This window comes from Mus caroli, chromosome 16, assembly GCF_900094665.2.
Source record: "Mus caroli chromosome 16, CAROLI_EIJ_v1.1, whole genome shotgun sequence".
Lineage (NCBI taxonomy): Eukaryota > Metazoa > Chordata > Mammalia > Rodentia > Muridae > Mus > Mus caroli.
Window position 1 is genome coordinate 29,815,858 of NC_034585.1, and position 11,569 is coordinate 29,827,426.

The 11,569-nt window shown below is 48.1% G+C and overlaps 1 protein-coding gene across 1 annotated transcript in view; it reads right to left on the reverse strand.

Moving 5' to 3' along the window:
* LOC110311181 overlaps positions 1 to 4,621 on the reverse strand; it is a 5,563-nt gene extending 942 nt beyond the window's left edge. The window contains exons 1-3 of the mRNA XM_021184421.1: positions 4,555 to 4,621; positions 824 to 1,018; positions 379 to 473 (exon numbers count right to left, since the gene is read on the reverse strand). Coding sequence (XP_021040080.1) covers positions 379 to 473; positions 824 to 1,018; positions 4,555 to 4,615 — 351 coding nt within the window. The 5' untranslated portion in view covers positions 4,616 to 4,621. The remainder of the gene's footprint in view (positions 1 to 378; positions 474 to 823; positions 1,019 to 4,554) is intronic.
* Positions 4,622 to 11,569: the final 6,948 nt, after the last annotated feature.

Sequence of the window (11,569 nt, forward strand, 5' to 3'; positions counted from 1 at the left end):
CTCTCCTCTCCTCTCCTTTCCTCTCCTCTCCTCTCCGTCTTCCTCTTCATCTTTATCTTCCTCCTCCTGCTCTTCCTCCTCCCCTCCTTCCCTCCCTCCCTCTACCCACACCCTTGTCTCTGTCTACTCTCTCCCCAACTCCCCTGCCCATGCCCTAAATAAACTCTATTCCATACTATGTCATATGGCTGGTACTTCGGGGGAAGGGATGCCTCAACATGGGCCTACTGAGGCACCCCCTCCCATCTCACCATACTTCTCTCTACAAAAACATATCCCTGGTTCTCCTTTTTTTTTTTTTATAAATCCCCTCCCCTCCCTTGAGTCCTAGAAGAGAGGCAGGAGGCCCCCCACCCCACCCCGGCCCAGGGCACTCACCACGTTTTGTACCAAATCTTGATTGTTCCTGGCTGAGTCAAGTGGCCTCTCGGTCCTCAGCACCATCTGTAGCACCATCTTGGGAGTGTGAAAGGCTGAAACACAGGGTGAAGGCCTTGTCTTCATCCGTGTCCCCCTCCCCTAACCCACTTCTGGTCAACATCCCCAACACCTCTCTGAGGACTCTTCTGCTCTGACGTCTCCAAGCGGCATACATAGAGCAAGAAAAGGTTGGGCCCACCACCTTTCCTAGCCTGTTTTTCACCACTGATAGCTCAGCCTCTCCCTGTGGGACCTAAAGAGAGGGGGAGAGCAGCGGGCGGAGGGAGTGAGAGGAACATGAAGACGCTTTGAGCATGAAATGCATAGACTGTAAGAACTGCAGGACCATCAGGATGTGGTGCCACCCACTCCATAGCGGCCACCATCTAAAGTCCAGGCTTGCCTCTGTGGATTACAACATCCAGCTGAGCCATGGGTGGAAGAGAGCCTGCATGCAGGTCACTGGAGTTGCAGAGGGTCCCGTGGTCTGGGCAGCAGTCTGATAGCACACGGCAGAATTTATCACAATAGCAGTTTCCTCTCTTGCAGCCATAATCCTCTCCGGGGCAGCAGAGAGGCTGGGGCTGGGAACAACTGCCTGGAGGAGAGGAGACATTTAAAAAGACAGAGGTTTTACAAACGGTGCAGGCACAAATGGACGTGCCTGCATATGCCAAGGAGTGTCTGTGGATTCCTACTGAGAGGTTATTTCTTCACTGCCAGTGAGATGAGCCAATTCAAGCCAGATTAGGCTATATTAAAGGCAGGTTTGTTGGGAAGCTGCTCTTGGGCAAGTTTGCTGACCCCAAAGGATTGAGGTCAGGAGAGTCTCCATGGGGAGAGAGAAAGGGCATATTAGAAGAGAAGAGGAAGAGGAAGAAAGGGAGGAGGGGCAAGAGAGAGGAAGAGATGGGGAGGGAGAGAGGGGAGAAAGAGAGGAGAGGGAGGGAGGGAAAGAGGGGGGAGGGAAAGTGCAGAATGACTGAATTATATAGGGAAGAGCCTCCGGGGGAAGGGCAGCCCAGTCCCTTTGCTGGAAAGTTCAAGGATGGGGGCAGGGTATGCCAGGTAGACTGAAGGATGCTGGGAGAACCTGGAGGCCAGGTGTGCCTTGGTATGTTCCTCTATCCCTTGTCTGAAACCAAACACCTACCTCAAACCACTGAAGGAAAGTCATCTGAGCCAGCTCCCAGGCCTGACTGTAAGACTTAACTGTGGGGCTTTGAGGGGAACGGGCACAAAAGGAAGAGCGAATCTCTGTAGAGTGGAAGCTACGCACCATCCGCACCATCCGTGTAAGTTTCGTCAGCTCTGCTTCCCTAACCATTTCCCTAAGTTGCTCAACTCAGTGGTTATCTGTTTATTAAACCACAAATACGCAGGTGCACCTCTTTTAAGAGATAGGAAAACATGAGGCCTGGGCAGGGGGGAGGGGGTGGGGGGGGTGAGGTATCGGTTCCTGGAGAGTCTGGGTCATGGGACTGGGCCCAGAGAGCTTAATTTTAATTTTAATGCTGCTTTCTCTTTCTTCTCAATTGATTCCTGTTAGCTTAGCACCTGCCAGGGGCCTTGTTTAAGGATAAACTTGAGGACTTTCAGAGTTGACAGGGTCAACAGAAGCTGGCCTTTGAAAGGAAGCAAGGCTGGGTGTGGCCAAGCCAAAGTGTTGTGAAAACAGGAGTCTGAAGAGCAGAGAGCAGAAGTCCAGGACCTCTCAAAGTAAGAGTGGGCAGGGCTGGGGCTCTGGCTGAGCCTCAGGCTCCAGTTCACACTCAGTCCAGGGGCCTCCTACTGGTGGCTTACTCCATCCCTAAGCCATCCCTCTTCCCAAGCATCTAAGACCAAGAATCAACTAAAGAGGCAAGGGTGGGAGAAGTATCCAAACGAAGGTCGGCCTTGTTTGTGAATCAGAGATCAATCCCATGGCACTGGTGTTTACTTTACTGTGACTGACGGGCAGCGCGATACAGGATGGAATGGAGCCAGGCAGAATTAAATTGAACCAAATAGACCTGCATACATTAAATACAAGAATAAGTTGCTTTAAAAGTTGCCTTAGCTGCATGGATGAGTGAACTCGGTCACAGAACAATTAATGTTTGTAAAAATGGATCGGAGCCAGAAAAGCCTGAAAGTCTAGAGAGGGGCTCTCATTCTATAGATGGAGGATGGGTACCCAACGCCATGCTTGAGCTGGCCGCAAACCTGGAGAAGCAGCATCTTTCTGGCTTTCCGATCACCCCGCTCCCAGGAGTGTCGAACCTTGCCTGCACCTGCTTCTGAGCCTTGGCGTATGCTGTGCCATCAGCTTGGGAGGCCTGTCCTTCCCAAATCCATTAGCAGAAATGGTTCTTACATTTCAAGTTCACACTCGAACCCAGCCTTCCTTCAGCTATAAAGGAAAATACAGTCACGACATTCTCGGGAAAGTGGGAGAGACTGGAGAATATTGTGCTAAGTGAAGAACCTGAGGCTCAGAAAGACAAACACATCTTTTCCCCTACGAGCTGAGCCTAGATTTTAGTGACTGCATATGTGCATGCATGTGGGCGTGGGTGCCAGTTATGAAACTAGAAAGGGCACCATGACAGGGGTAGAAGTCTTCAGGAAGGGCTGGGGAGGGGAAGAAAGAGAATAGTGAGTGGGATAATCGAATATATGTGACATGAAAGCAGGAAGGACAGGGAGGAGGGACAGGGAGCTGGAGGAGGGAAATAGACGAGGATCAAGGAATGTTAAATTGGTCTGAAAATGTCCTAATGACCCAGCACTCAGGAGGCAGAGGCAGGCGGATTTCTGAGTCCAAGGCCAGCCTGGTCTACAGAGTGAGTTCCAGGACAGCCACGGCTACACAGAGAAACCCTGTCTCAAAAAAAAACAAAACCTAAAACCAACCAACCAACCAAACAAACAAATAAAAATCAAACATTGTAGCCAAGCGTGGTGGTGCCTGCCTTTAGTTCCAGCACTCAGGGGGCAGAGATAGGCAGAGGCAAGCAGATTTGTGCTAGGCTAGCCTGGTCTACATAGTGAGTTCCAGGACAGCCAGAGTTACATAGTGAGACCCTGTTTCAAAACAAACAAACAAACAAACATATCACCAGGTACTCCCACAGACTGTGGGAGCCTGAGGAAAAAGAACCTCAAATTCATTGGCTGCTTGGACTACAGAGTAAGCTCAAGCCAGCCTGGGTAACTTAGTGAGACCCTGTCTCAAACTTTAAAGCAAGGTAAAAATATGAAGAACCCAGGGCAGCCAGGTTGGCTCCCTCTAGAGCAAGGCTTTGGCAGGTTTCTAGAGAAGGTGAGAGTGGTGTAGGGTATGGAATGGGGTGTGGAGTGTGGGAAGGGGGTGCAGGGCAGCAGAAAGGCTTGGGAAGAGATACCGTTATTGAATTTCCTGGGCTGGAATGATGGCTCAGCAGTTAAGAGCGTTGGATGATCTCCAGGAGACCCGGGTTTGATTCCCAGCACCCAGGTGGCAGCTCACAACCATCTCTAACTCCAGTTCCAAGAATCTTCTGGCTTCTGGGAGCACCAGGAACACACATAGTGCACATACATTCATACATACATACATACATATATACATACATACATATATACATTCATACATACATACATACATATATACATACATACATACATACATACAAACAACACCTCCCCCCACAAGCAAAACAATAACAACAATAAGAGTCATGGATTTCCTGCTGTACTTCCAGGTATATTTTTAGCCATCCTGATCAACTAGTGGGTGGCGGCTGATGGACCAGGCTGCTGTTCATCTGGACCTGGGCTTTTTACGCTCACCATCCCTCCTGATCCCTCACTGCCTCCTCCAAAAGTGTACACACCAGAACCATCTCTGAAGACTCCACAGCCTTCCCAACCAGGCTCCAAGATTGCTGCAGAGACATCTGTGTGGACACACACAGACGCCACACCAAGCACATTTGGGATACAAGTGATGCCTGAGTAAGTGGGTTACCTGATCTGATCAGTGAGTGGGTTCTAGCCATCAGAAGGTGGCGTATCTGACCATAAATAAATAATATTGATTGACTAAATGAATGAGAGCAAACACAGGGTCTCTTTGACCTCTCAAATAGGGGTGAGCTCAGTTCTCCTCACCTGCCTTCTGGTTTGGAATCACAGGGCCCAGCCACAGCAGGAGGAGAAAGGCAAACAACATGGCTTCAGGCTCAGTAGATGCAGAAGTGCTTCAGGGATCAAGGTCCAGCTCCAATAGCTACCCACTGAAGAGCGCTCGCCCAGTGTCTCCACACAGAGGAGGAGCCAGGTGACTCCTGGTGATTGGCAAGGGGGTGGCAGCGTGGCTGTGTGGCACAGGTGTTTCAGCTGCTGGGATTGACTTACACAAACAGAGGTCATTTTTACATCTTATGACCCACGCTCTGGAAAGAATCTGAAATGCCAGAGTGACAGAGGGCCTCCGAGAGTATCTGACCTTCCCATTTTATAGACAAGGACACTGAGGCCTGGGAAGACAAAGGATACTTTGGACTCACACAGTTTAATATGGAGAGCTGAGGTGACAGCTCCCTGTCCAGTGCTGTCCCAGTCAAAATGAGAGATATAGTAAGAGTGGTCCCATCAGCTACAGCAATGAGCGGGGCGCCTCAGTTCCCTTGCAGAGACCCTGCGCCTGGCAGAACCGTTACAGTTCTGACCTAAAGCTGAAGGTTGAGGCAAAGTCATCTCAAGGTTAAGGGATAGAGAAATTTTCCCTTAGCTCCTATTTAAAAATGCAAAGAATCGACTCTGTTGGGCATTTGGAAATGACTATGATTTGAAATTGGTTATGTCTTTGGCCCAAACAGGTTCTAATCAATCCCTGAATGCACCAGAGGCTCTGCTTTAGAAGGGATGGTGGGTGCCTAAGACAGAGAATAGCCCCTCCTAACCCCAACCTGTGACCTTCCACTGGAAGCTGGTGAAAAGACTCACCCTAAATCTGGGCCACACCTTCTGGTGGCAGCCCTCAGAAAAGACCACAGACAAAGGGGGGTTTTGGGTTTTTTATTTTGTTTTGTTTTTTTGCCTGCCTACCTTCATTCTTGCTGGCAAGTTCATCTATCCTGCTGCTGAGACATTCTTTCTATATTAGAGCCCACTTCTTTGGGACCCCAACACAGGGTGAAGACCAGCTGAGACAGCCAGCCTTGTGGATGGAACAATTGCCAGATTCTTGGCCTTTCCATCAGGCAACAACCAATGTTAGACTATCTCTTCACCCACCTTGCGGGAATGCCTCCCTTGAGAGCCCAAGGGGAGGAAGAGAGAGAAAACAAGTTGGGTATAACATCTGGAATACCAGCAGGTGGCGCCACCAGCACAGGACAGTGTCCTTCCTCTTTAATAGAAACTGCTTGCTGCATCTGGCTACTTCAAACATTTCACGGGCATCCAAAAGGGCCACACTGCGAAGAGTCCACTCGGGTAACCCCTCCAGATGGCACAGAGACCCTCGGGCCTACGTATTTCTAAGGAAGTGGGAATAGGAAGGAAGTAGTATTTGGCTTAATTGAGGGTAGCAGATGTTCAGAAGTTGGCAGAACATGCAGTCATTGTTTTGGAGATGTTTGGCCATAAAGAGGAAATAACTTGGAGGAAAGTAAACTTAAGAGATAAATATTTTTTAAAATATTTATTTATTCAGACTTTTAATTAATATACGTTTGGTGTCTGAATGTATGTGCACCCCACATATGCAGGGCCTGTAGGGGCCAGAGGAGGGCGATAGATTCCCTGAACTGGAGTTAGAGTAATTTTGAGCTGCCACATGTTTGTTGGGAACTGGCCTCAGGTCCTCTGCAAGAACAGTGAACGCTCTTAACTGTGGAACCATCTCTAGCCCCAGCCTGGATTTTTAAAATGGAAAAAAACAAAACAAAACAAAAAACAAACAAACAAAAAAAACGTGTCAACACTTTATTAGTAGTGCCTCTACTCTCCGTGAGAAGTTAAACACACAAGAAATGGCCACACAGATGAAGCCACATCCTCGCAGGATAGCACTTCATTTTCTGTGCACATTGGCCTATGGGATATTTTTGTTTGGTTTGTTTGTTTGTTTGTTTGTTTATAAAATAGGGTCTGGCTATGTAGTTTGTGCTGGCCTGGAACTCAGAATCCAGTCTCAGCCTCTGGGGTGCTGGGATGACAAATTGCACCACCACACCCTGCTGGCTGGGTGGGGTCACCTTCCACAGTCTATTTGGCTTTTTAGCACAATCCACAGAGGCTTCTGCATCCTCGTCCCTGCAATTGAGCAACAAGGTAGTAGAATAGAGATGTGGCCTGGCACAGAGGAGCTCTGGCAGAGTGAGGAGGGCATCTCTTCTGGATGCCACCGTTTCTCTGTGATGTGGGGTAAATGAAAGGATCCGTGGAGTGGCAGTTAGGAAAGGTTTGGGGTGGTCCCTGTTAAGAATGGGAAAGTGGGGGGACTGGAGAGACAGCTCAGCATTTAAGATTGCATTTGGCTCCTGTTTGGTCCCAGCGCCCACAATTGTACTCAAACTGCTAGTAACTGTAGTTTTAAAGGATGCTATGCCTCTGCCACTGGCGCGCACGTGTGCATATTGCTTTCCACCCCTCACAGAGTGCACACATACTTTAAAATAATAATAAAAAAATCTTTTTAAAAGAACAGAAAAGTGAAACCTTCTAGAGACAGTAGACAGTAGCTTTGGCCTGAAACCTAATGTGAGAGACCATGATTTAAAAAGAGATTATTCCGCATCTGTGAGCATCCTTCCGCAGCATGGAAAGTGAAATTGGGAAGTTCCAGTAGATGTGACCAGGGATAGTGTAGACATGGGGAAGAGGGAAGGAATGGCAGGAACTGGCTGGGCGGTGTGCAAGGAGCTGGACTTCAGGTCACAGGCATTGAGGTGAAAGATCTTTTCAGAGTGGCCACCTTCACCGCCTTGAACGCTGGGTGTGGCTGGGCGTCACTTGGCAGCCGCGGGTGAAGGAGGCTCGCGCATGCGTGGAAATCTCTGCAGCGAAGGAACAGTTCCAGCTCCCGGTTCTTACAGCACTGAGGACTTGCAGAGAGACAGAGCTTTATCAAAAGAGCCCGGACCCCCATACGGTGGAAGCAGAGAACCAACTCCTGCAAGTTGTCCTCTGAGCTTCACATATGCACAGTGGCACAGCCCCCCCCCCTACCCCTCCCCAAAGAAAAAGATAATTTAAAAATGTAAAACCAAGCTGGCGGGTGGAAGTGAGAGGCTTGCGTTTCGTTTCGTTTTGTTTTAAGGACCAGCTGACCCTTTGCAACAACGGACACGTTTCCATTGCCTCGGAAAGTGGAGGTTCTAGAGTGTGGGCTCTTTATAGCTGAAGAAAACAGCAAAGGATCTGTGTCTCTTAAAAGTGACTTACATGGTCAGAGTTTGGGGCAAGCACTGTGGCCTCCCATAACTGTGACCTTCTGGTAACGTGAGCAGAGGGAGTGCCTGGGACGGAGGGCCTGTGCATTCCTGGATAACTTTAGGGTTGAGCTTGGTCTATAAAAAGGAGACTCCGCTGAGCAGCTAAGCCTCAAGAGACATAGCAGGCAGGAGGGGGCTGGGGAGATAGGACAGGGTTGAGTCGTGGGGGAGGGGAAAGGCATGTTTGTGAGTTCAGTCCAGCTGCAGGTGAGGAATGTGACCCTAGGGCTCAAGTCTACATAGCAGCCATCTCTCAGACTTATAAGGAGGGGGCAACTGTGAGGGGCAGGCACTCCAAAACTCACTGGCTCCGTGTATTATAGCCCCACTCCCCACCCCCACTTTTTTTTTTTTTGAGACAAAGTCTCTTTGTCCTGGAACTCTCTATATAGACCAGACACCAGGCTGACAACATTGACTGCTTCTGTCATGGAAAGACCAATACATTATCCTTACTGGAATTAGATGCCTGTTATGATTACCGATTTTCCTTTCCTGCACGTAACACTTCTATATGAGCCACCGTCCATGGACTTACGGGATGTCTTGTCCACTCTCATGGTATTCCACCCAGCATTGCTTCTGACCAAAGAACTCACTTCCCAGCCAAAGAGGAACAACAGTGGACCCCATGCTCACGGAACTTCACTGGTCTTGCCACGTACCCCACCATCTTGAAGCAGCTGGCCTGATAAAACAACGGAATGGTCTTTTTTAACAACAGTTACAGAACCGGCTAGGCAGCAGTAGCCTCGGGGGTGGGGCAGTGTTCTCCAGAAGGCAGTACATGATCTGAAACAGCATTGGGGTAAGTCGTACTGTTTACAGTACATGATCTGAAACAGCATTGGGGTAAGTCGTACTGTTTCTCCCATAGCTAGGACTCACAGGTCCAGGACTCAAGAGGCAAAGGTAGGAGTAGTTTCATTCACCATCACCCTAGTGACCCACTAGCAAACGTCTGCTTCCTGTCTTCACAACCTTATGATCTATTGGCCTAGATAGAGGCTTCGGTTCCAGAAGGAGGTGTGCTTCTTCTAGGAGGCAAAGCAAACATTCCATTGAGTTGAAAAGTCAAGGCTTCCTCCTAGGCCTGGAGAGATGGCTCAATGGTTAAGAGTGCTGTTGGCCCTTCCATAGGTCTTGAGTTTAATTTCCAGTTACTACATGGTGGCTCACAACCATCTACAATGGGATCTGATGCCCTCTTCTGTCATGCAACTAGAATACTAATTATACATGAATTAATAAATAATGTTAAAAAAAAGAAGATTTCTTCCTTACCACTTTGAGCTCATGATGCATTTGAGTTAGAATAACAAAAGAGTTACAGTTTAGGCTCACAAATAAGTTACAGTTTGGAGGAGTGACGGTCCAGACTACTAATGGGAAACTGGATGATAAATGACCCAGGCCCTTTACAAATGAAAGTATGGGTCACCCCTGCAGGTGTCACAGCTGGTCTTCCGTCTAAGCTGGAATCCTGAAGAAGTAAGTTCTAACAGATGCTAGCAAGTAAGTAAACAGGCGAAGAAGGGTGACCCATCTTCCACTGTCCTCATGTAAGCCTCCAGCAGAAGGTGTGGCCCAAATTAAAGCTGTGCACCGTCATGCCTGGATCTAAGTTATTCTTTACTTAGAACTTATTCTATCCCAGGCTGACCTTGAACTCAGAGATCTGCTTGCCTCTGTCTCCAGGGATCAAAGGCCTATACCACTTTCCCTGGGCCCAAGCTTTTCATGGCCACTATGCCTCAAGATTCAGATCAAAAGCCCGTGTTTTCCAGCCTCAAGATCTGGATCACAAGTGTGCCCTCCATTTCTAGATTGTAGTTCATTCCCATATAGTCAAGTTGACAACTGGGAATAGTCATCATCACACCAGTTCCAAAAATGAGGGTTGTAATTGACATTAGCATTTCTGTCTTATTTGGTTAAGAATGTGTTTGTGTACACACACACACACATTAAGCAGATACTTGCATTTTCTTTCCTGTATTTATCATGGAATATAACAACAACTAGGACAATATCAGGAGTTAAGTATTGTAAACCTATGTTATATTTAAGTTCTGGGACCCTAAAGGATTTAGCATTTCTTTAAAAAGGATTTATTTATTTTATGTATGAGTATACCATTGCTCTTTTCAGACACACCAGAAGAGAGCATCAGACCCCATTACAAATGACTGTGAGCCTCTGGTTGCTGGGATTTGAACTCAGGATCCCTGGAAGAACAGGCAGTGTTCTTAACCACTGAGCTATCTCTCCAGCCAGGATTTAGCATTTCTTAAAGGACTTTACCACCTATTCTGAAGGGGGAAACATACAAATTATGATTGTATGTGGGATAGTTATATCACGTGGGGGAGGGGATTGTGACTTGTTGCTGCTTTTCTTTGGAAATTAAGCATAACATAAGGAGATGCTATTGGGCATCAAGTTGGCAAGGGGTGGACTCATGTGGTTGTCAACTTGACTAGAATTGAAAGAAACTTAGAGCTAAGCTGCCCAGTCCACTTGCAAGGGCTTTTCCTGATTAGGGTATCTGAAGTGGGAATGTTCAGGTTAGGAGGGTAGGATCTCCCAGGAGTAGCCCAGCAAAGTGGGGACCAAGGAAAAAGCTTCAAGTTTGCATCTCACTGCTGAGTTCAGCCACCCTGTTGCCATGTCACGGCTAGTGCTATCGCTACACTCCTTCACTCATTATCAGAACACAGACTGCCATTATGGACTGAAGACCAATGGTCTCCAGGAACCCTCCAGGCCTCTAGTACCTGATTGGAACTCCCCGGGTAGCCAGCCCTGTGTACATGTTAGCCCAAATCATGTAAGACAGTCCACTGAACCCTCTCTAATATCTATTCATCCTTCCTGTTCGGTTCTTCTAGAGAATCCTAACATGCCTCCAAAGTTTTAGGAATCAGCTCTAGCACTGGACTTCCCAGTGTCGTGACCACACTCGCTACTGGTTTCTCCGGCCTCTTAGAACTCAGTCTTCTCATTGATCTCGGCATAACAGTTGTTAAAGGTGGAGTTTTGGAGCCAGGCCACCCGTATGTGGATCTGGGCTCCACTACACAAGCTGGAATGTGTTGAGTACGTTGCTTAACTCTCTTTGCCTTAGTTACGTGTTTAGAGTGGAAATGACGATGCAGTCTATCTCAGTGGGTATTCAGGAGGGTTAACGAGTCAGCAATATATAAATAATTTAAAGTAGTGCCCAGGACACAGAAGGCACTCCATGTCTAATACTTTTACTTATGTGCTCCTGTCTTAATAACTAGATAGTAGATCCCTAAAAGGCAGGAATTGCAGCCAAGCGCTCTGTTACAAACTGAAAAGGATCGCACACCCATGGCTTGAATCACTTTAAGTCAAACAAGTCAATATTTTCATAATTTGTGCCTGATTTCAGATACCGCCTTTGATTTTTGCCCTCTCCCAGTGAGTGCCAGGGCTCTCTCACCTCTCCCAGTGAGTGCCAGATTCTCTCACCTTTCCCAGTGAGTGCCAGGCTCTCTCACCTCCCCCAGGGAGTGCCAGAGCTCTCTCACCTCTCCCAGTGAGTGCCAGATTCTCTCACCTCTCCCAGTGAGTGCCAGATTCTCTCACCTCTCCCAGTGAGTGCCAGAGCTCTCTCACCTCTCCCAGTGAGTGCCAGGCTCTCTCACCTCTCCCAG